Source organism: Plodia interpunctella, chromosome 9 (genome assembly GCF_027563975.2).
Source record: "Plodia interpunctella isolate USDA-ARS_2022_Savannah chromosome 9, ilPloInte3.2, whole genome shotgun sequence".
Lineage (NCBI taxonomy): Eukaryota > Metazoa > Arthropoda > Insecta > Lepidoptera > Pyralidae > Plodia > Plodia interpunctella.
Genome location: NC_071302.1, coordinates 9988810 through 10013252, shown reverse-complemented (window position 1 = coordinate 10013252; position 24443 = coordinate 9988810). Strand labels below are relative to the sequence as shown.

The window sequence follows — 24443 nt, the reverse complement described above, 5'->3', positions numbered from 1 at the left end:
CATTGAAGATTTCCATCGTCGGAAACCTATTGGTACAAGTTACTGGAGGTATTACATATAGGTATTCTTTTAGAAAAGTAGTAACTGGTACTACTATGCATGGATATACATTATATTTTATTACTTGTACGACAATACAAAACTATTTTTTGTTTTTGTATCCCTAGGAAATGTACACGCAAGCAGCGAAAGCATTTTTTAAATATAAATTTCTAGAGTAAGAAGGAATATAAAAACCCAAGGTATGTTTAAAAGATCCATAATAACCTAGGTATTATATAAATTAAAACTCAATATTAGTGGATCAATGACCACTGCTGGATAATTAGTGTGGACAATGGAAAAATACATTTCTTCATTTTATTAACAAAAAATATTTTTAATAAAATTTGATGTATCAGGCTCGAATTATCTTTTTCTTGAACTAGGCAAAAAGTAGGTTCCGCTGTTGACTACAAATTACATACCATATCACAAGAACCTGACAGCGCGAAAATGTAACGTAAGAAATCAATATCATTTTGACTTTTGTTTTAATTTGGAGGCCGGGAAACCCGGTATCAGTGTAAAAACTAAACCTGAACATTTTGAAGATTCGACCGCGATTTTAGTACCGGCCGCCGGCCTGACGTCAACCCTATCAGCTGCCAAGGCTGTCTATTTCTTAGTCGCCTCGTACGACAGCCACGAAAGGATAGGAGTAGTCCTAAAGGACTACAAGCCACCCCCGCCATTTAAATGGCCCCTATAGATACCCCTACTATATTACAAAACAAAGAACATGTTGTACATAATTCCATGGAAAATTTACTTAATCATTGCCGTGGATGGCTGAGCCCACATAACGTGCAATGTCAAGGATCCGCGAATCAATCTAGCATGGCCAACAATTTGGCCATTTTGGTGACTCGTGCAAAATTGTCCAATAAATCTAACGTGCTCGCTGCAAGTGGATAATTAGATTTATGAGATAGAGCAAGCGCGTCACCAGATGGTAAGTGATTACCGCTGCTAAAGAACAACTGCAATACCAAGGTCATCACAGGAGCGTTGCCGGTCTTTCAAGAAGGTGTAGACTCGTTTCTTGAAGGATCTAATATCGTATCGATTTTAGAAACATGTGCAATTTGAAGGAAGATGTAGTGACCATAATAGAATAGTTTATTTGTTAGACAAATTAAAAAGCCCCCAAATTTCAATATTCATTTCGCAACAACTTTAGAACGACTGAACAGATTTTCATGAAACATGGCTAAGAACACTCGGGATAAAATTATCTATGACACAAAAAAAAACTAAACGAAAATTGGGAGCTACGATTCCACAGACAGACACGTTAAACTTATAACACCCCTCTTTTTGCGTCGGGGGTTAAAAAGGAATATTGAGATGGCTTGTGTATGTTTAAAGGATGAATGAAGAAAGACAAATGGAAGAGTAGGTCAGAATGAACCTCGACAAACACATCGCAACTGAATCACAGATCCACATAAGAGTGAAGCACACACAAACGGCGAACATAATAAAGAGCAAAACAAATATTGACCTAGTTTTCGATGTTTAATCATATTTCATCTAATCTAAATACCAAATTTGATCCGTACTAAATCACATCTCGGGTCAGTGTACAGTAATGTATAGTTAAAACAGGCAGACCAGTTACAAACACATAACCGTTAATCAATTTAGGAAACTGTCCCACATCCTTCACATTGACACAATCAGTTTGATTGATGCAAAAATGCTGACTATTGGTGGGGCAAAAAATTGTACAGTAATGAATACTTCGTTTATATCTGAGTTGCAGACAGTCAATAATTATGTTTGAACTGTGCTACTTCCTACTAATTTTGCAAATGCTGTATTTGACAGTTATGCAAAATCTACTGATGATTTTAATGTTTGACAAACTAATCCTATCCTAACTAATATTATGAATGCGAAAGTAAGTTTGTTTGTTACCTCATAGCGCTTTATCTACTCACCAGTCTTTTTAAAATTTTGCATACATGTAATTTAAAACACGGAGAAGAACAATTAATTTTCCGGGATAAAAAGTACCCTATTTTTATCCCGGAAAATTAATTGCTCCCGTAGGAAATTCACACACGCTTAGCCTCTCAAGGATTATTGTATAATCTTGATGAAAAAAATTTTGGAAATCGGTTAAGTAGTTCCGCAGGTTACATATAAACAAAAGCTTTAAACACTTCCTTCTTTGAAATGTGTGTATTAAATTATAGATGAGATGTTGACGGGTTGGCGAATACAGGCCTACACCGATGAACTGATTGAAGCCGGTAGATTTATTATTATTCTCATAATATTTTTCGACAACGTTGTCTACAGCTATTTAAACGTTCCCAATTAAATTGACTAACAAAGTTTTTCACTTAACGTCACACAACCTCGTCTACATACCACGAATCGTGATGATCATAGAACTTGTAATCACCTGGTAGTATAAGCCACGCTGCGACGAAGCTCATGCCGGTGATGTTCAAGTAAAACTGTCTCTTTTTCACCCCCACCAGGTCTGATAGATACGTGAACACAAGCGTTGATGGTCCACCTGGAACCAAAACTTATGAATTTACCAGTACCACGGAATATCTAAATTTTATTCAGTAATTTCAAAAATGTTTATCTCCTTTTTTCATACTTAGTTTCGATGACAACTTTTACACCACTTATTTTTTTTTTACAATCACGATGGAATTTTGATTTCATTATGTAATTAAAATTTAATTGATTTTTATTTTTTGTAATTTATGAGTAAAATCATAAATTTATTTATACTATCACCAGAAAGGATAAGACAATTTGACTTTTCTTTTCCACACGCAAACGGGATTTTCAAGAAAGCTCTATACGAAATTTTCGCAAAATAAATCATCCACACAGGCGCTAGATTAATTAAGTTAGTAAAGATTCCTTCTGGAAAGTTTAGTGTACTTGAAATGTCGGCGAGAATACCCACCGACCCAGTGTGGCAGTAGGCCCACATGGAACCATGAATTCCTTATCCCAGCAATGAGATCACATAGATGTTAAATAAAAAAAATATAAATAAATATATAAGGACAAATCACACAGATCGAGTTAGCCCCAAAGTAAGTTCGAAACTTGTGTTATGGGTTGCTAACTCAACGATACTACATTCTATAACATATACATAGGTATATATATCAACATCCAAGACCCAGGTCAATTTGAAAAAGATATTTTCCAGGTTGACCTGACCGGGGATCAAACCCGGGACCCAGTGTAGCATTCGGCGTGATGACCGTTAGGCCACGGAGGTCGTAGAAAATTAGTTAAAGAATGAAGCTTACCAATAAGAAAGCCATTAATTGATCTTGCAGCTAGAAGGAGCCTGTAATCTGGTACTATACTCTGTGCCAGTGTGATCACAGCGTCCAGCAGTAGAGTCGTGCTCAGGACGTTGCGTCTGCCGAACACGTCGCCAACAATACCCCAGAAGAAGGCACTGGCTACGCCACCTAAAAGGGAAATCGAGGGCTTTCATTCGATCAGTTTAGTAGTCCTATGGATTATTGATGCCGAAGTTAATTCCGCTTATTTGTTCGGTCTTTCTCATGTGAAAAATTCCCTGGTTGCCAACGCCACAGAGCGTCGGAGGTTAACTGAATAATCTATTGATTAGGTACTAAACCTATTATAGTTAGTAACTATATAAATAAATATAATCTCTCACAAAAAAGCCATATAATATAATATAGTTTCACATCATAGTTACTAAAAGTAGTAAGTATGGAGTTACTTAATATTATAAATGCGAAAGTCTGTCAGTTCCGCTTTCACGGCTTAACCGCTGGACCGATTTTGATGAAATTTGGCATGCATGTAGTTAAAGACATTCGTTTCAACATTGACTACTTTTTTTTTCAAAAATCAACTCCCTAATAACAATAATGGGGCGGGGGGTGAAATTTCGTATGAAAATCGTGTCAGATCCGCTTACGCCGGGAAATTCACGCGGGCGAAGCCGCGTTCAAAAGCCAGTTTCACATAATATAATTATTTTGACGTCCAAAGTATCTAATATGAAACGCAAAGCTAATACTTGGTTACGGAGACACGCTACTTTGATGTTATTAATCAAACCATGTCAAGATGGTTAGAGCACGCTTAATATGGCAGTACGATATGCGTCTTGTTTGACAGTATCTCTTGTTTGCAGAGATATATTTACACTAGTAGCCTGTCCCAGTTTTGCTCGGGTAAAACCATAATACACCTAAACCAAAAAACCCGCATCAAAATGCGTTGTGTAGTTTTAAAGATCTAAGAATACAGAGAGAGACAGCGGAAAGCAATTTTGTTTTATACTATGTAGTGATAACTGAAACGTATATTGAGGCAAGACTAATGTTATGAGAGTTTTTATGAAATAAGACGGTAAGCGGGCTATCTGACAGTAAATGGGTGACCATTTGCTGCCCAGAGAAACTATCAAATCTATGCTAACTATATCAAAAATCATATCAAAACAAAACGTTAGAAATAGTTTCATCAAAACATTTAAGGGAATACCTTAAATAAGCGGTTGCAGTATGTGTTGCTACTTATAAAAATTATTATACCCTAAGTTCTAAACTGCAAATTAGCATATATTTCGCTTGTTTGCTTTTGCATTTATGAAATAACCGCTTATTCGAATTTACGCATAAGTGATTTGTACTAACTTCCTAAAAATATTATGTCGTCATCAAAAATACGCTAAGCCACACATATTTCTATTGAAATGAGGAAATTTTATGATGATATTGTTTTTTTTTAACCCCCGACGACAGAAGGAAGGAGTTATACGTTTAACGTGTCTGTGTATCTGTATGTCCGTCCGTGAATTTTTGGAACCAAACGGCTAAAGGATTTAGTATCATTTTTTATTTGAATTTAATTGAGGGTGTTCTTAGCTATGTTTGCCAAATATGTGTTAAACTGTTTGAAAATTATGAACTCTTTTTGGCAGATTAGATTCCCGAAAGATTTGGTCTCATAGTCACTGGCGCTTTATTAAGTAGATGGCGCTACTGTGCACAATAACTTAAGTATTGTTTTTTAAATAATTACGCGGGTAATATGCGCGGTGTGCAGTACATTACTAAATTGTAATTTCCTTTAACCGTTACAGGACAATTACCATCAAAAAACTACTCTACTTTTCCCCAGTCTCAAACTGGTTACACTGGATTCACTGGATTCACTTGCATGATGTAATCTATAAATCTGTAATCGTCAAACTGGCATGTGCTTTCTGAGATCGTTCGAAGGAATTACAGGAATAATTTGTCTTTAAAGAAAAGGCTGCGGTGAAGTTTGTTGCGCCGCTTCTTCTTCACCTGCGCTTTGGAAGCCGGCAGTAGACTTAGTTTAAGATTTTTAGGAGTATTAAGTAAATTTGTCACGAGATATAAGATCATATCATCCTAAAAGTCATGCTTAGTCGTGCTCCGTTGCGACGACGCAGCATGTTGCAGCTCCGTTGTTTTTCCATAGATTTTGACAATGACGTGTGTAATTGACTGCCTACAATTTCTGCGTTGTACTGCGTTGTCAATCGACGGACGTCAAAACGACAGAATATTTTAATTTCACATTGCTCTGTTGTTAGTGACAGAGCGCGTTTATTACCGCGCATGTGATAAAAGTCGATCAAGGAAAATGGCTATAAAACCAATAATAAAATCCACCTCTTTTCAACTACGCGAAAGTAAGTTTGTTCGCCTTCTCTTCACACTTTATAAACCTACTTAATCAATTTTCACAATTGCTTTTTCTAATTGTATTCTATATAGTCAGTCTATTCATTCTTATGTATGTTTCAATTAAATGATTTGCTAACAAATGTATCGTTCTCTTAAAAAAACAAGCTACCCGGAAAAATACCGTGGAATATTCACACGGGCGAAGCTATGTGCTAATGCTAGTAAATGACAAATCAATATAATCTTTAATTCTCCAGCGAAAAAAAAAAACAATTTATTAAAATAAAAATTCCATTGGTTAACACAATCGCAGTACAATACCATTTACAAACTTTTTGGCTTTTCTTTTTTTTTGCGCCATGTGGCCAGTATCAACAATTTTTCGTTTTGTATTGCAATTGGCTGTATGATTGTATAAAATCACGTGGAGGTAATTTCATTTCGATCTAAACAAGTTTGAGATAGATTTTGTATTTCATGTCTTTGTCCCTTATGGAGTTAAATAACGTTATGGAGCAACAGATAAACTAAAATTTTAAAAGTGATAAGCCAGCCCATCATTTATAAACAAATGTCTATAATCTATGTCATCCCATGTCGCCTTATGATCAAATATAGCAATATTAAAATAACTGACTTTTTATGCGCGAAGGAAACAGCTGCTGGCACATTCTTTGTTTCTCATTTGCTCCAGGACCATAATGGAAGCATGTTTGGTTACTTTCCAATACAAATAAAAAGGAACTCACCACTCATAAAAGCCATATTGATCAGGCCAGCCTGGTACGTCGTCAGCTGCAGCTCACATTTCGCCGCTGGCAGCACATACGACATGACGCAGTTCTGCACGCCCGTCTGGAAGAATGCGCAGGCGCACGCGCCGAGCGCGCTGCGGCTGAACCGGCCGTATCCTGAGAAAAGTTGGTTTAGTTGTTCAAAATGTGGTTTATAGGAAAGCATCACAGATATATATATATATATATCTCTCTCTCCCTCTCTCTCTCTCTCCCTCTCTCTCTAACTCTCTCTCTCTCTCTCTTATCTGAGCGTTTTCCCGATTCCTTTTGAATATTCGGCTGTGATTTTACAATCGACTACCTACCTGACTGCAACCGCCCTTGGGAATTCAATTGTTGCCTATCAGCTGATAGGTTGCTTACAGGGCTGTCTCCTTTAGTCGCCTCGTACGGTATCCAAGGAAGAATACAGCGTGATCCTAATCTAGGACGGGATAATGTAGTAAATTTACCAAAACAAGTACAATATTTTTTATATTGTAATAATAACTTTAGAGATTATTTGAACTGCAAATAGCACTATAATATCTGCGTTATGATTACGTTTTTTTTTTTTAAACTACCAAGCAGGCATATAGTCATGATGATGGTAAGTGGTCCACAGCCTATCAACATCTGCAACGTGGCCTAGGATCTTTTGCCACAGCGCCCTGTAATCGCACTGCCTTCAAACCGGAACACAACAATTCAATCACTGCAGTTTGGCGGCAGTTGAGCACAAAGCGTTTCGTTCGACCGCTGCGGCCGCGCTGTCATGGCGATCCGTCAATTTTCTTGACGAAGGAACCATTTCCAAAATTAATCATTCATAAAGTTTGCATTACAGTACAGATTAAGTATTTTAAAGTCAGATTGAAAAACTAATTCGTGTCTTTGTTAAAATTTGAAAAAATATAATGACAGCGCGGCCGCAGCATTCGAAAAACACCCATAAATAGACAAGGATGATGTATCCATGCAAATGATCTCTATACCAAGGTTAATCTCTGGTATTCTGGTCACTATTTTCCATAAATAACAATTTACGTTTAAGATACATTCTCTAATCGTAATATCTAACTAACGAGTAGACTTGGTGTAAATACATTCTTAGATTGGTGAACAAAAAATATGTCGTTGTTAACCAACCTGTGTCAACAGTCACTAAAACAAATGTTTGTGTATTTGAACCATTGTAATATGTCACGAAATTACAATAGAACATAACAACCACCAAATATAATAGATTGTTATAGATGAATGAACTTTTCCCTTTATGAGCAAACACAATTACACATGTTTTGTTTTTCGAAATTCTATCAATAGTGAAAACAGGTACGAATATTGCCCGCGAAAATCGAACCTGTAGGTAGATATGTACATTCGTGCATCACGCAAAATCTACTAGACGGAAGTCGAACACAAGATATTGACAATAATAATTTATAAGATATACAAAATGAACACGAGCGAAGTCGCGGGCAAAAGCCAGTTTGTATACATTGCTACACCCTTCAGTCATGATCAGCCTTCATGACCTTGCGGATTAATACGGACATCGTAAAACTTAACAGCGCATCTCCTAAACTGTCATCAATTTATCTCCAATAATATATACAATTGTTAGTTATATTCCACGTTTATTTTGTTGGTCATCGATAAAAAGACAGCTAAATCCAATACACCACAGATATTATTCTTTCATTTGACAATAAATCAAACCAATAAGAAAAATATAACAAAATGCTAAGAAAACATATTACATTTTTAAGTAAGCTGAAAACCAACAATACACGCGGGCGATGTTATGGTCAAAGTCAAAAGTACATACATATAATTATTATTGTCGGTTTGTCATAAAGTAAGTTTGTCATAATCATAAGTAAAGTGGGTTCTCGCGAAAAAGTATACGATTTGCCATGAGAAATTTAACGAAAAAGAATTCACAAAAGAAATGGCGGCTGGGCTGATGGTAAAAAGGTTACTAATTTTAAATATTTAAATATCTTGATGGTAAATTGACGGCAAACTGTCTATACAATCTCTCGACCAATACCTGTTCCAATGAAGGAAAACATCGATAGAAAACCAATCAACAAAAATCAAACTATTCACTATCATACACCTTTCTATTCTATAGCATTTAGACATGGGTTTGTTAACAGAAAAGGAAACAGGGACACAGCCTTGAAATCTGATTGGCAACAATATCATTCCCAAGGAGAGTTGATGTGAGGCAGACGGCCGCTTGTAAGATCACAGCTGAATCTTCAAGATTTTAAAGTTTATTTCTTACGCTGCGGCTCCGCGGCGTCACAGTCGCGAAAGAAATGACATACAGGACGAAGACAAAGAGAAGCAAATATTGAAAGCGTTTATCCGAATAGGATATTTGACATCACTCCGTGGTTGCCATTTTCAAAATCAGACAATTTTGACATATGTCATAAAAATGTATTATATGGGGCTAAACTAGCCCCATGACAATGGGCACAAGTGACGTCACAAATGTTGGACTCAAAGAGCGTTTAATTATATACACTTAAGAACAAAAAAATAAATAAAATTTATCTATCGTTTTACATTATGTGAATGCAGTTATACATTTAATTTTATACACAGGCAACTGGGTGCACGGCTGCATAACAATATAACAATATCCACATATCTTCAATGAATATTATTGTATGAAATAATGATGTGGAAACAGAACACAGTTGAGGTAACTATTGTAGATTCCTGATGTCATTAACGCACGGATATGAAATCAACTGAATGGATATAATACTGCATTATCGCTAATTTAATTTATCGCTTGATGTTTCTTTTATTAGATTTCTGAAGTGTTCAGGTTATTTGAAAAGTCCAGGTATCTCTCTCTTTCATTCCCTAGCATGTTCTCGGTAAAAAGGACCATTAAATTTTGAAGATTCGTGTCACTTTTGGGATAGCTGTTGTCTTTTATCAGCTGCCAAACTTGTCACCTCTTGAGAGATCCACGAATGAATATATAGAGTTTGAAGTGGTCTTATTATAGGAGCACAAAATTATATCATAATTCCTAATCTATACTATTATATTATTATACTATTATTATAAAGAGGTAAGCGTTTGTGAGTTTGTATGTTTGGGTCGGGTAATATCCGAAACTACCAAACCGATTTCAAAAATTCTTTCGCCATTAGAAAGGTACATTATTCAAGATTGTTATAAGCTATATTTTATCTCAAAATTTCCACGGGAGCGAAGTCCCGGGTAACATCTTGTATTATTATAAATGCGAAAGGAAATTTGTTTATTTAAATTTTGCATATTTTGTAATTTGAAGTATGTAAAAAGATATAGGGTACCATTCATCCTAGAAAAATATCTGTCCTCCTGAGAAATATTCGCGGGCGAAGCCGCGGGCAAATCTAGTATTTTACAGGTTACAGTTACTCATTTGCATGCGCTCGTATGGATGTAAAAATTGACTAAGAAACAAAAACCACAGACAACCCATCGGCTTGTCGAATTTTCAAAATGGTTTAATTTTAACCTGTTATTTTGGTGCGAAGAGCTAACAATAAATGTACTGTTTATAAATTTGTCTTGAATTTGACTCGTCCATAACACCAAATGCCTTTATATTTTAATGAGGAAAAGGTACTTTGTTATGAAACCATCATGACTAACACAGCCGTTGACATGCATAATGTTGAACATCATAATATTTGGATAATAATATACAACTAGCTTTTGCCCGCGGTTTCGCCCGCGTGAGTTTCCCACCATTTCTCCGGGACGAAAGGTATGTCCCATGTCCTTCACCATAATTCAAACTACATGTATGTAAAATTTCAAGAAGATTGGGCGAGTTAATTGGAGTGTTAAGAGATAACAAACAAACTTACTTTCGCATTTATAATATAAGTAAGGATTATCTATGTACTGATAGCGTAATGGATAAGACGCCCGCCTGTGCATCGAAAGATACCAGGTTCGAATCCTACTCATGCCACGCGACTTTGTATACCAATATGTCTCATGTATAATAGTTTTCATCACGACGTTTTCCTTCACCGAAAACATAGTGAGGAAACCTGCACACTAGTTGATTATTAAGTTGCTGATTAAAAAGTTGTTGTGTGTTTGTGTTTCATTCCACGTAATAACCACGGCCTCAGCCATGAGGAATTCCGACTAGAAGATTCTTCTTCTTCGTAGTCATGGCTGATTAGTTAGTGGAGTAGTTACCTTAATAATAACAAGTTTACTTGTTAGACAAAACCGCCGACTTTCAATATTAATTTCGCTAAAACTTGTATACGGCTAAACCGATTTTAATCAAACATATCTAAGAACCACCGCATAAAAATTTACTATCAAATAAAAAAACCGCAGCTACGGTACCATGTACACAGGCAGGCCATGCAAACATATAACACCCCTCTTTTCCCGTCGGTGGTTAAAAATATAATGAAAAATATTTTTCACACGTATTTAAATGTGATGACGTCACAGTCCGCGTAGGTATTCTGCAATCACGTGGTAAGAAGACTTCAATGATCACGCATCAGTAAATAAATTAATAAGATCACGTAAGGTTTGATTAGCGGAAATAAAGACTAATAATATCTGGTAAATCTCCACAGGTTATATGTGGAAGGAATAGGGCCGGTGCAATACGAACGCATACATTTTCAGTTCCATGCATGTCAACTCGTGAACGGGTGCTGCCGGGGGGAACTGGTCAGCTCGATCTCTTATTAAAGTATTTCGTTTGGTTAATTATATATTATTTTTTTCATCAGCTCTCGATCGTAATCATAATATGTTTCAGTATAAGTACCTTTTCACCATGTCCTTTCTGAGAAAAAAATATATTTTAAAAATGGTGAGCCCTTCTGGTACGATGGATGAACCAACCATAGATAAAATAAATTATCTATGGAACCAAAACTGTTCTAAATGTCATTTCTTCTCAGCGGTAGTTTCGAAATGCTAGGAGTTTGTAGCTTTGGTAAATACCATTTAATCTATACATACATATAATAAAACAGTAAAAATATTTTGAAATGGATAGAGGGACACTTAAAAAAGTTTTTTTACTCCTTACCAAAAAATTTTTGACCACGCGAACGAAGTCGCGGACATCAGTTTAGAATATGACGTGAAAAAGTGCCTGTGAAGGTGTGTTCTCACTAGTTCCATCGGAAAATAGTTCCATGCAACTAGCGAGAATTTCCATCGGGAACTATTTTCCGATGGAACTAGTGAGAACACACCCCTGGTGAAGGCCTGATTTCTGAATAAATGATTTGATTTTCATTTTTGAAGAATATGTGTCATGTGTGGGAGCATTTATATGTTTCAAACATGGAATTGCAGGGACAGATTCATGATGTCAATATTTCTTTTGTCTATGGTTTCAACTCATCTGTTAATTGACGTTCTTGGGGAAAAGGCTACGGTGAAGTTTGTTGCGCCGCTTCTTCTTAAGCTTCGGAAGTCGGCGGTAGACTTCGTTTTAAGTTAATTTTTGACGTTAATAAGTAATGTGTATTATCCTAAGTTGAATAATAAGATATTTGAATTTTGTTAGACTTTTAGTAAAAATCGTAAAGCGCTGTTCATATATATGTAATATAGGTACATCTGGTATTTAGGTTCTGTGTATTTAAGTAATAGTGGCTGTGACATACCAACCGACTGGTGGATTGGTGACATTTAAATTTTACACTTAAGACTCCATTTATACCATTCGGCTACGAATTCCTTAAAATCCAAGGACTTTTCAAGTTCGCTAAAGCTCAAGAAGAAAAAAGGCTCAAGAAGCGGTGGTGGTGTAATGATTAAGACCCCCGCCTGAGGATCGAAAGGTCCCATGTTCGAATCCTACTCGAGCCACATGAGTTTGTATACCAATCGGACTCTTGTATAGCAGTTTTCAGCGTCCACCACTTGCTCCCGGCGAAGGAAAACATCGTGAGGAAACCTACACACTGGTTTGATTATTAACTTGTGTGTGAAATGGAGAAGGCAATGGCAAACCACTCCATTACTAATGCCAAGAAAGTTGTTGTGTGTGTTTAATTCCATGTAATGACCACGATCTCAGCCATGAGGAATACGACTATGAAGAAGAAAGCTCAAGAATATTGTAGTACAAACCTGCTGAATCCAGAGCAGTTTCATAATCGGCCATCTGCTGTGCGTCCTGCGAATCATTGTTCCCTCGACGTGTGGCTGCAGACAAACATACAATATGATCAACCAGCCAGGTAAAACAGCTAGATAAATCTAAGAGCCAGGCTCTATTGTTACGTTACGCTATCGCAGCACAATGAAGGAATTGTATGACGTTTCAACATATATTGACGCACGTCAATGTTGAAACCCATGTAAAACAACGGAGCATAGCGAAGCCGCAACACGCTGCGCCGTCGCAACGGATCACGAGGTAGCAATGTGGCTTGGCTCTAAATCTATTACCATCAGAAGACTATTGTAGTTGTATACGAATTTATTAAATGTTGTACCTTTTTTATGTCGGTGAAGTTATGTGACAATAAAAAAATATTTTTTCATTTCCCAGGCTATAAAAATATAGTACCTAGCAAGTACAATTATAATTATTAGATCCATACTTCCATACTAATATTATAAATGTGAAAGTATATCTATCTTTCTGTTCGTATCTAAACCGCTAGATCGATTTTGATGAAATTTCGTCCCCCGTGCAAACATACTTCAATCAATCAACTTCAAATCAATTGTAATCATTTTTTTCCCTATGTACTAATGAGGAGTAAAGTTTTGTGTGAAAATCATGTGTATTTCACTTTTGCAGATAAATTCACGCGGGCGAAGCTACGGGCAGCTAATTAACTATGTCATGTTTAAATATGGCGTAATTTCGTATTGTATAATAGATAATTCTAATGAGGTGCTACGTGTTTCGTGGTAGACCATCTAATGAATTTGTATTCGTCTAAAGTTATTGTCTATCAGTTGCCTAGGCAATATATATATATATATATAAAACACTTGTATTACTGAGTGAATGACTGACTGACTGACAGGCAACGTACAGCCGAAATTACTGGACGTAGGAAGCTGAAATTTGGCGTGTAGGTTCCCTGGGGAGGGTGGGTGAGCACTAAGAGAGGATTTTTGGAAATTCCACCCCGAAGGGGGTGAATGTGATGAAAAACTTTTATATGAAAGTTCTACTCCGTTGAAGTAAGTGACTTGAAAATTTGGATTTTAGTTGTTTACAACAAATTAACGAATACGTGTTACAAATTTTTCTAAAAGTTAACCCTTAAAAGCGAATCTTTCACCCCCTTTCAAAAGGGGGCTGAAAGATTCTAAGGAACTTAATAAAAAAATGCAAAATAGAAAGCTCAAAATTGGTAAAAATGAAGAGTATCTCCATCATTTTTCTTAAAGAATGAACAAGATTTTACTATGAAATTTTTACTACAAAAGCTATTAATAATAATAACTTGTATGGGAGAATTTGGAGCGATACCACATGCTAAAATATTTTCCACACTACAATCAACAAAGACAATGCAACTATGTCATAGCGAACACAAACAGAAACCTCATTAATCCTATAATTAGATGGTCAAGCTATTAGTAAAAAGCGGTGGTAGATCAGTGGTTACGACGCCCGCCTGTTATTAGACCGGTCAAAGATTCAAATCCTACACGAATCGTGGATTTGTATAAGTTATTTAACAAATATTACCAACCGGAATATTGTATGGTAGCCTTCATCACAGGCGTATTATCCACTGAACCACCAGCGCTTTAATAGACCTCAGAGACCACTCCTTAACCTACCATGGATGTAAAAAGCGACTAAGGGATAAAAAGTCTCGCCATCTGATAATCAAATAAAGCACTATGACATGGTTGTCTTTTTCATTCGTATCCCTCATTACTGAGAGTTAATTGTGTTTCACATCGATATATATATATATATCGATGTGAAACACAATTAACTCTCAAGAATGAGAATATATGTATATATATATATATTCTCATTCTTATAATCAGCACTCGGATCACAATCATAACCTGTTTTGATATACCTTTTGACTATGTACATTATGTACTTTTATATATTATTAGAAAGAAAAAAAACATTGTAAGAAACAATAATGGTAAGCCGATCTGGCATGATAGGGACCAACACTGTTCAAATGAGTTTCTTTCGGCATTTCTTCTCAGCAGTGGTCGTTCCGAAATGCCAGTAGTTTGTAGCTTGTGAGAAATAACTATAAATATTGACAAGAAAAAGTGAATGTGAAGGTCTAATTTCTGAATAAATGATTTGAATTTGAATTTGAGAGTTGTAGCCATTATGTGGAGGTTATGGCAGCAACAGCATTCTCAAAAAGGGTTAACGTCAAAGCCTGTCTTCAGAATTTAAGGGTACAGAGAGCTCAGCAAACGACTGAGGGAGCCAACAGGTGACCCTCGCTCGGGTAGCTTTCTCGCATAGCGAATTCCCATTGCAATTCAGAGCGGGAATGCTGCCTGTGTGATGGGCACCTTGCCTAAGAGGGCTTCCTTAGATATTTTTAATAATAAGTATTTGTAAATAGTATTTGTAAGTTATTCTTAAGTTGGAGAGTTTCTAGTTTATATTAATATAATTTAATGTTTTTATGTTGTTAATTCTATTTTGTGATTAGAAACAAAATGTAATATTTTTTCATTATAATATAAAGGTTAATTTTTCACACACATTTGTCACAGCTAAAAATGCATCCAGAAACATGCTAGTATGTGAAAAGAAGAAGTCTAGTCTATTAGATGCAGATGCGTTTGTGATCTCAAGGACCCAGGTTCAAATCCTACTCATGTATAATAAGATACTTATGATTAGCTGGGAGAGCGAATGCTACTAATGCTAGAGTATGACAACATACTAATAATATAAATGTCTATGTGTTTGTTTGTCCGTCTGTCACGTCGGAACCAAGCAACGAATTGAGATGATTTTTAGCGTGGAGATAGTTGAAGAGCTGGAAAGGGTCATAGGCCACTTTTTGCCGCGGGCGTATCCGCGGGCAACATCTAGTTTTTTAATGGGAACATTTATTTTATGCAGTTCATGTATGCGAAACTTCAAGAGAATTGGTTAAGCGTGAAGAGAATTCTATAAAATTAAATTAGAATCTGACTCACGCAGTGTTTAGTTATAATGATGAGCACCCTGCTAACATAGTGTATCGTGGTATCCCAGTATACATTTCATTAGGATATTTTAAGCACTATATTACTGCACTCGTGTCTCGCACCAGCACCTAACTTAGTAGTAAAGGCTCCAACTGAAAATCAGTGTATTGCTCCTGGAGTAATAACATCACTGAGTTGTGGCCTGTTTAGATTACTGGTAGCACACAGCACACACACCCATAATCACTTTTTGTACTTGCCCACGTTTTTTTTTTTTTTCTTAATTTTCTTTTTTGGTTATTGTGTGTGTGTGTCTGTAGTTTTTTGAATAAACTCATTTCTATTCTATTGTAATCTAACATCTAGTTGATTATATTAATGTGTGAAATGGAGAAGACAATCTTGGCGCAAAAGGTCCTTTTCTTACAATGTCCACTTCTCAGAATGTCCTTTCTCAAAATGTCCTTTTCTCATAATGTCCTTATCTCATAATGTCCTTTTCTCATAATGTCCTTATCTCATAATGTCCTTTTCTCATAATGTCCTTTTCTCAAAATGTCCATTTCTCATAATGTCCTTTTCTCATAATGTCATTTTCTCAAAATGTCCTTTTCTCAAAATGTCCTTTTAATAAAAAAAAACAGTTTTAATCAGTTGCTTATCTAAATTATCATCTAAAACGCACAAGGACATTATGAGAAAAGGACATTTTGCGCCATGACGATGCTATAAATAATAGCATGTATTATTGTTGGATGTTTCAATTCATGCAATTATATTGAGATGAGCTCTCTCGCTTATTCGTCTTATTTCCAGTTGCAAACTCTTCTATAACGCCCCTAAGCCGCTGTGATTTCAAGACCGGCCGCGTCAACCCTTTTGCAATTGAAAAAATTACATTGTTGCCATTAATTGACAAGGTTTTATACCCTTAGTCACCTCATACGACATCCACGGGAAGATATGGAATGGTCACATTCTAGGACGGGAACCACACGCCAGGACGTCGACAAGAACCAAGAATAACAGGTAAAGTCTTGGTTGACTGACATTTTTCATTACAATATTTTTTCAAATTAAAACTGGCATAGTGACGCTATTAAAACATAAATTGATTTCAAACACTCACTTCTGATAAAGTCGATATATCCAGACCATTTAGCTCTCGAATTAATTTAGTTTTTTTTTTCTTTTTAAATTCATTCAAATTATAATTCAAATTACAATATTAAAATTAAAAAATATAATCAAAAGAAAAAAATATTTGATTATTGTTGAAAGGTTTGACGGAGCGCGTTGCGGTCGAATTTCTGTAATGACGCAGGATTTTGCTGAGAAATGCTTATGATATGATTCTGGTTATATTCGCGACGGTGGTGCCTCTAAACTTTTTTTTTACGAATTTTCAGTCAATAGCGGAGCCATAATGGTTCATTGATTTTGTTTCACTGAGTCATAATGACTTCATTATATTCAGCGTGTTACATGATACCGTTCTACTTTCTATAGATTATTGTTTTGCTTAGTTAGCATATTGTTTTATTACGTAATTTATGTTTGAAAAATATAATAAGTACGTAATGTCATACGTGATCATTAATCATCAAATTATATAATTTTCTTATTGCCACATAACGTGTTAATGTGTTTCGTTATAAAAAAACTTGTTACGTGTAAGTATGTTCTATTTTGACTGCAACAAAAATATATTATATAGCAGTTCTATGCTATAAAATCTGAAAAATCAAGATAAAGTGTACGCAGTTTTTATACCACAGAAAAAAAAAAACAATAGTAACTCACGTATCAATACGTAACTTTGTTGATTTAGTCCTTTCAACTTTTATTTATTTCCCTTAACTTTTAAATTTGTTACAATTTAAGTGCTCAAATCTTTCTTAATTTATAATTAAATGTTACAATGTAAAAAATAAAATAAATCGGATTCAATTAAATTGTTTTTTTTTTTAATGAATGAAAAACAAAACACACTTTTCTGGAAAAAAAGAGTCCAGTACTTACGACTATTAATTCTAGGCGTCACTTTGCAGACCATGTTTATAAATCTATGGCACTATTTACAAAACTTTTCTCCGCACCATCGAAGTTCCGAATTCGAAATTCAAAATCGATAAGGCACTGGGGACCGCGCTACGCGACCGCTCAAACGTACTGGCCGTGTGTATGACCGTGGCATTGTAAATAAAAGAGCTATAAAAGTACAGAAGCGGCAACGGTCAACTTGCGTCAATAAAAATATAGAAGTGGCTTCTGTTGAATCTTAGAATCGATAGTTCATGTTATAGACATAATTTATATCTTTGAAGCTGAAGAAAAGAAATATTTTTGGTTGATTTCTAAATGGCTTTTAGTACCGAACATTCTTGAATGTTAAGTAATTTGCTGATATTTGCTATCAACAGTTTTTTTGCTCAAGAAAATGAACGGAGCAAGTAATTAAACTTATAAAACAGAAATCGAACCTAATATCTCACGCCTTAACGTGTTTTCAGATTAATTCGGGGCTGTGATACCGCGAATCCCAGGTTCAACAAAAAAAAAACCTCAAAATGTTGGCTCCCTGTATTTTTCCTACCGGGCGACTATATGACGTCAACGCTCATTGGGAAATCGAACCTAATGTAAACCAACAACTTGGGAGTAAGGAAAATTCTGTATAATGATTAACTCATAAGTCGCTCATAATTGCAAATGGCGGTATAATGAGGTGTTTCAGAGGAAGTGAAAGCCGGAGCGGTTGGTCAGCTGATGGAGCCAACTTATTAAATACCTTTGATGTGCTTTCTAGATTTACACTATCTATGCTCTAGTTATATCTAAGTGAATCCTACTAATATTAAAAAAAGTTTGTGAGCATGTACGTATGTGTGTATGTTTGTTATTCTTTCACGTAAAATCTAGTCAACAGATTGTTATAAAATTTGGTACACGGGTAGAATATAACCTGGAATAACACATAGGGTACTTTTATCCCGAAATTCCGACAGGAACGCAGCGCCGGGGCGCAGCTAGCCGTTTTCTTGAGCAAGAAAACTGTTGATAGCAAATATCAGCAAATTACTTAACATTCAAGAATAAAGTCGTATTCCTTGTAACTGATTTTCTTGGTAATGATGTGGAATAAAACATTTTTTTTTTGCCAATATTAATGCAATGCATTGTCTTCTCCATCATACGTATGCTAATAAATCATCAACTTGAGTTCAGGTTTTCACACGATATTTTCCTTCACCGGAAGCAGGCGGAGATCGTGGGCCGGGTCGTGAGGTTCCGTCTATTATGGTTGAGCTACGCGATGGCTGACCCATGAGTCAACTCGTGAACAATGCTGCCAGAGGGAACTGGTCATCTCGTTTCTCATATATTTTTATGTAAGTTAATTGTGTTTCACATATATATATACGTTATAATCAGCACTTGAATCACAATCATAACCTGTTTTGATATACCTTTTGACTATGTACATTATGTACTTTTATATATTATTAGAAAAAAACATTGTAAGAAACAATATTCGTAAGCCGATCTGGCATGATAGGGACCAACACTGTTCAAATGAGTTTCTTTCGGCATTTCTTCTCAGCAATGGTCGTTCCGAAATGCCAGTAGTTTGTAGCTTGTGAGAAATAACTATAAATATAAGAATTGACGAGAAAAAGTGCACGTGAAGGTCTAATTTCTGAATAAATGATTTGAATTTGAATTTTGAATTTGAATTTGGTCTTAATCAAGTAATACAATTATACGATCGCATGTGACACGGGTAGGATTCGAACCAGGGACTTTTCGTTACACAAGGTCTTAACCACTGGCCCACCACCGTTACGAACACGGCATGAAGGTGACGAAAGTAAGTGACACAGTCGACATATAGGATATAAAAGTGACAAAAACCATAGGGATTCACTTTCGGAAGTGCAGTCAGTCAAAAACTGTCTTGTCTTTTAATTAATAAGATCTAATTAGATTTAACGGTAGTTAATCAGCTACATTTTCCGAGTTAACTAAAAAAAACTCTTCCTTATTTAGATGACCTGCAAAGATTGTTTTCTGTCGTAAGAAAACCATACTAATATTAAAAAGTTTCACGCTGAAGTTAGGTTACTTTTTGCTACGGACGTAGGCGTGGACAATAACTATTTTTAATATTATATAAATTAATTTTTAATATTATATAAATTAACTTTATTCTAACAATGATTTAGACTTTTATGGCGGCATATTAGGTTTGCCCCATAGGGGTCAAACAGAAAGAGAAAAGTGATTATTTTCTCTCTTCTCGCTTTCTTTTTTCCCGGTAACTTCCAATGGCATTAACCGTCGGAGCTCAGGGACTGCTTTGCTTAATTTTCGTCTTCACTTCACACCATTACCAGACCGTTGACACGCATATCACCCTAGACGATATCAAGCCAACATTTCTTGGGTTTGCCTTCTGCCAGGGCCAGGCGGGAGCGGCATAGCCCGGACGGAAATTGTACAGCCAGGCGTTTGTTTCCTACGAAACTATATTATACTAGCTGCGCCCCGGGGCTTCACTCCCGTGGGAATTGTGGGATAAAAAGTAACCTATGTGCTATTCCAGATTATTTTCTACCTGTGTACCAAATTTGATAACAATCGGCCCAGTAGATGATGCGTGAAAAGGTAACAAACAAACAAATATAACTTATTTTCGAATTTATAATATTAGTTGGGATAATACGAAAAATTAAGATCTATAGTGATCTTAAAACATTATTAATACCTGTAGCTACCTACCGTTCCGATATTATGATTTCAATTATTATGTCTACATGTATCACGACGTCCATTGTGATGTTATTATCTTGTCTAAGGATGACGAGTTTTGACACAATGATAGGAAATTAGGCTGCAGCTTTTGTGTTCCAATACAATCTATTTTGGAATCCAAACCCGTTTTTGTGTTACGCTAATGGAACACCAGCTTGTATTCCGACGAGATTTTCGGTAAAAATGGTTAAATATGTTTTTTTTAGATTTCTCTTTCCGCTATATCTCTAATGCTTGGGTGTTACCGGTGTCATCTTCGGATATCACGCGCCAAAGATCTGAATCTGCTTGAAAATTTTCAAAAATTCGTCTGTAATATTATGACCGACAGCGGCCGCCTCGCGTCAACTCTCTGATATGCTATTGTTAACAGCTGCAGTTGTTGTCAGCCGTCAAGGCTTTATATTTTTTTGGTCATTGCGTATGACATCCAAGGAAAGTTTGTTTGTTTGTTTGTAATAACTTTATTGCACGAAAATAAGTACATTAATCAAAATTAATACAAGAAAGATACATTATACAAGGGCTACATAACAACATACTGGATACATTGTAAAAGTTATGTGTTGATCCTATTTTAGGGCGCGGACCTCACGACTTTTCCCGGTAGATTTGGAAAGTCAGGTTCAGACTACTGTCAGACGGTCCTGGCAGAAGAAGCGAAGAAAATGTGCTGATGGTAAGTGTGTTGATGCAATAATTTTATATGTCTGACATCACTGGACCACGATTGGTCAGTTTATTTATTTATATACAAAACATAACAGTCTAAATATAAAACTGATAAATAGGAACCAATGTACAAAGGTACTAATTATTTATATAAAAAAATCTTCCAGTAGCAGGTCGTGTAGAATTTTCTCTCTTGTATTTTTTATTAAATACAGTTTTAAAGCGCTGGTGATCTAGTAGTTAAGACCGTCCTATAAGTGATCGACAGGTTCCAAGTTCGTATCCTACTCATGCCACATGAATTTGTATACCGATCCGACTCACGTATAGTAGTTTTCATATACCACCACTTGCTCCTCTTCTAGATGAAGTAAAACATCGTAAGGAACTTGCACACTGGTTGACAGTTGGTGTCAAAAATGACATTTCTGTAAAAACTTATTTATTTAGTTTGATTCATTGATTGTAAAATTGATACTCCATTTGTGATTAATTTACAATTGTCTTTAACTCTCGCTAGACTGAATGCACTATAGCTACAGCACCTACATATTCTATAAACACATATAATTTTTCCAATATGTGTATACTTACACACAATGATGTTATTGCACTGTACGACTGTACGTACGTACATACGAGCGATATGTACAGGCGCGTCGTAAATCAAGTATCGAGGTAACATGGACGCCGCGCCTTCGCTTCGAATGTGTACAGTCGTGTGGAAAAGTTTGTCACATTGGTCACTGACATTTACCAGACCTTTTTGCATCAAACAATGTGTTGTGGTTTTGTCATTAATATTATCACATTAATGCCATTTAACTCTCTCTTATCGCGCCCGTGTCTTATCGGTTTCCGTATGCTGAACTTCAATTCGAAGATGGCGCCACCCCATGGTGATGATGATCGCGCCCAAGATTCGTTTCTCTATATTTCTCCACTATGCAAGATATACTTCATCAAACTAATTAATAATTCCTAATAAAGTAGATTTAAGTCGCAACTTAAAAGGCTAATGAAAAAAACATTGTTGTCTTAGAGATTTTGAAAAATCCTCTTTCATTGTTACTACATTACCTAAGGTACCTACCGTAGGTACCAAATCGCAATGTTTTATGCCCAATAGTTTCGTACGCGCGTTGTTTGTCGCTCAGCTACGGAAAAATTGTAAATATCTGTGAATACAGCTGTTAATATAATTAGAATTTGCATCGAAAAAATAAATTGTAATAGTCACTTCGACTCAATCAAAGGAAGAGATAATTTATTCAAACAGTTACACAAATTAGGGAAAAAAACTAAATTCAGGAGCCAATATTGACGACGAATGTACTCGGATAGATTCGCAGAAACAAAAGTAAGAATAAAGCGATTCGCAATGTGTTTGCTGTACGTGCCCAAAAACTAACATACCTTGCTATCGACCAACGAACTTTGATCTTGGACTCAACGTCAACCGACCCAAACTCCCTGGTATCTCATGTACTTTATAATTATGACGACCGAGAGCAATTCTCTAAGACATAATGGCCAGCTGCACATTTCGTCGAACAGTAACAAACTTTGGCGTATTCGTAACTCATTGCTTATTTTTTATTGCGCTAAATAAATAAATGCACTCATACTAATAACGCAATGTTTGCTCATTCGCGTCGGCGTGTGTCCCGAGTTCGGCGACGTGTGTAGCTGGCATAACATTTTTTTTCTATTGAATTTTGATCAGAATTTTCAGATCACTAAACCATAAAAGCACCTGTCCTGACTTAGCTCTCTTCTTCATAGTCGTATTCCTCATGGCTGAGGGTTGTGGTCATTATGTGGTAAGAAACACACACAACAACTTTCTTGGCGTTATTAATGGAGTGGTTTGCCATTGCCTTCTCCATTTCACACACAAGTTAATAATCAACCAGTGTGCAAGTTTCCTCATGATGTTTTCATTCAAAATTCATGGTCGATGAAAACTACTATACATGAGTCAGATTGGTATACAAACTCATGTGGCACAAATAGGAACTCGTGCCACATGAGTTAGTATCCACAGGCGGGTGTCTTAACCATTACACCACCACGGCTTAGCTCAGTTAAAACCATAATAAATTATATATTTACCTCATGAATCACACGATCTATAATTTTAAGTTTATCAATTCATACAGACAGACGCGACATTATTTTTATAACATACAGGCATAATTATAAGTAAATGAGATTATATTTTTTTTAATATGACAATTTTATCTGTATGTTCATTAATCCATGATCATTTGCTGAGCTGATTATAATAATATTTGACACACAGGTTATGGTCTCCGCTTTTGACGACCTCGGTGGCGCAATGGTAAAGTTCTTGCCACTGAACCGAGAGGTCCCGGGTTCGATCCCCGGTCGGGTCATGATGGAAAATGATCTTTTTCTGATTGGCCCGGGTCTTGGATGTTTATCTATATATGTATTTGTTATAAAATATAGCATCGTTGAGTTAATATCCCATAACACAAGTCTCGAACTTACTTTGGGGCTAGCTCAATCTGCGTGATTTGTCCTAATAAAAAAATAAAAAAAAGAAAAAAAAAAAAAATCATTTTAATTAGAGATGATCAAATTTTACTAACTATAAAGCTATGTTGTGTTGTTTTAGATTTCCCCTGCTCTTGGACACCGGTCAGTTGTCGCTGTAGAATTTTTAATCGATTATAATTCTTAGTAATAATTACAGTGTCTTTCTCAACCTTGACCTTGGCAAAATCATCGTTTGGCCAAACGATGGAGCCATAAAATTAAAAAGTGAAGTGAAGTGATCAAATTTATAATACCATTGTTACAAATCATGCTTTTATTATATATTTTTTATAGTTATACCAATTATAAATGGAGGATTTGGATTGATTGATTACTTCCACTAATATTAGAAGCTCCTGATATGTATGATTCTCACGAGTCAAAAGTTAAAAATAAATTGCAATTCTTTTTAAAAAAAGTTATTTTAAGAAACTGCGGTTATTAACTTTAAAATTCCAAATACCTTATTCCAATTACATCGCGTTATAATAAACCCGAATTGCGAACCTTTTGCATGTCTCAGATTTATTATGGCTACTTTCACCGAGTTAAGGACCTTGCACACTTGATTTTTCACGCATCGCAAAAATTCATCCATTTTTTTTTTGTTGACCGTCTCACACTTATGTGTGAAAAATACATGCTTAAAAGTAGTAAAATGATGTTATCATTATTTTATTACTTTTAAGCATGTATTTTTCGTAAA

At 35.7% G+C, this 24443-nt stretch overlaps 1 protein-coding gene and 1 long non-coding RNA gene across 4 annotated transcripts in view; one reads left to right on the top strand and one right to left on the bottom strand.

Annotated features, from left to right (window-relative positions):
• Positions 1 to 17870, bottom strand: part of LOC128672467 (synaptic vesicle glycoprotein 2B-like) — a 23590-nt gene extending 5720 nt beyond the window's left edge. Inside the window, exons 1-5 of one of the 2 annotated variants that reach the window (XM_053749623.1) lie at positions 17708 to 17870; positions 12662 to 12736; positions 6482 to 6643; positions 3336 to 3503; positions 2456 to 2572 (exon numbers count right to left, since the gene is read on the bottom strand). In XM_053749623.1, coding sequence (XP_053605598.1) covers positions 2456 to 2572; positions 3336 to 3503; positions 6482 to 6643; positions 12662 to 12736; positions 17708 to 17741 — 556 coding nt within the window. In that variant the 5' untranslated portion in view covers positions 17742 to 17870. Of the gene's footprint in view, positions 1 to 2455; positions 2573 to 3335; positions 3504 to 6481; positions 6644 to 12661; positions 12737 to 17488; positions 17508 to 17707 lie in introns of those variants that run through there. The other variant, XM_064436158.1, reaches the window with a different exon arrangement.
• Positions 16645 to 24443, top strand: LOC128672469 (uncharacterized). 2 transcript variants are annotated; one of them, XR_008404972.2, is made up of 4 exons: positions 16645 to 16714; positions 18945 to 19077; positions 21082 to 21179; positions 23817 to 24443. It is a non-coding gene; the product is annotated as an uncharacterized LOC128672469 (long non-coding RNA). The 2 variants fall into 2 exon arrangements; XR_008404973.2 differs by having other exon boundaries at positions 16675 to 16714; positions 18948 to 19077.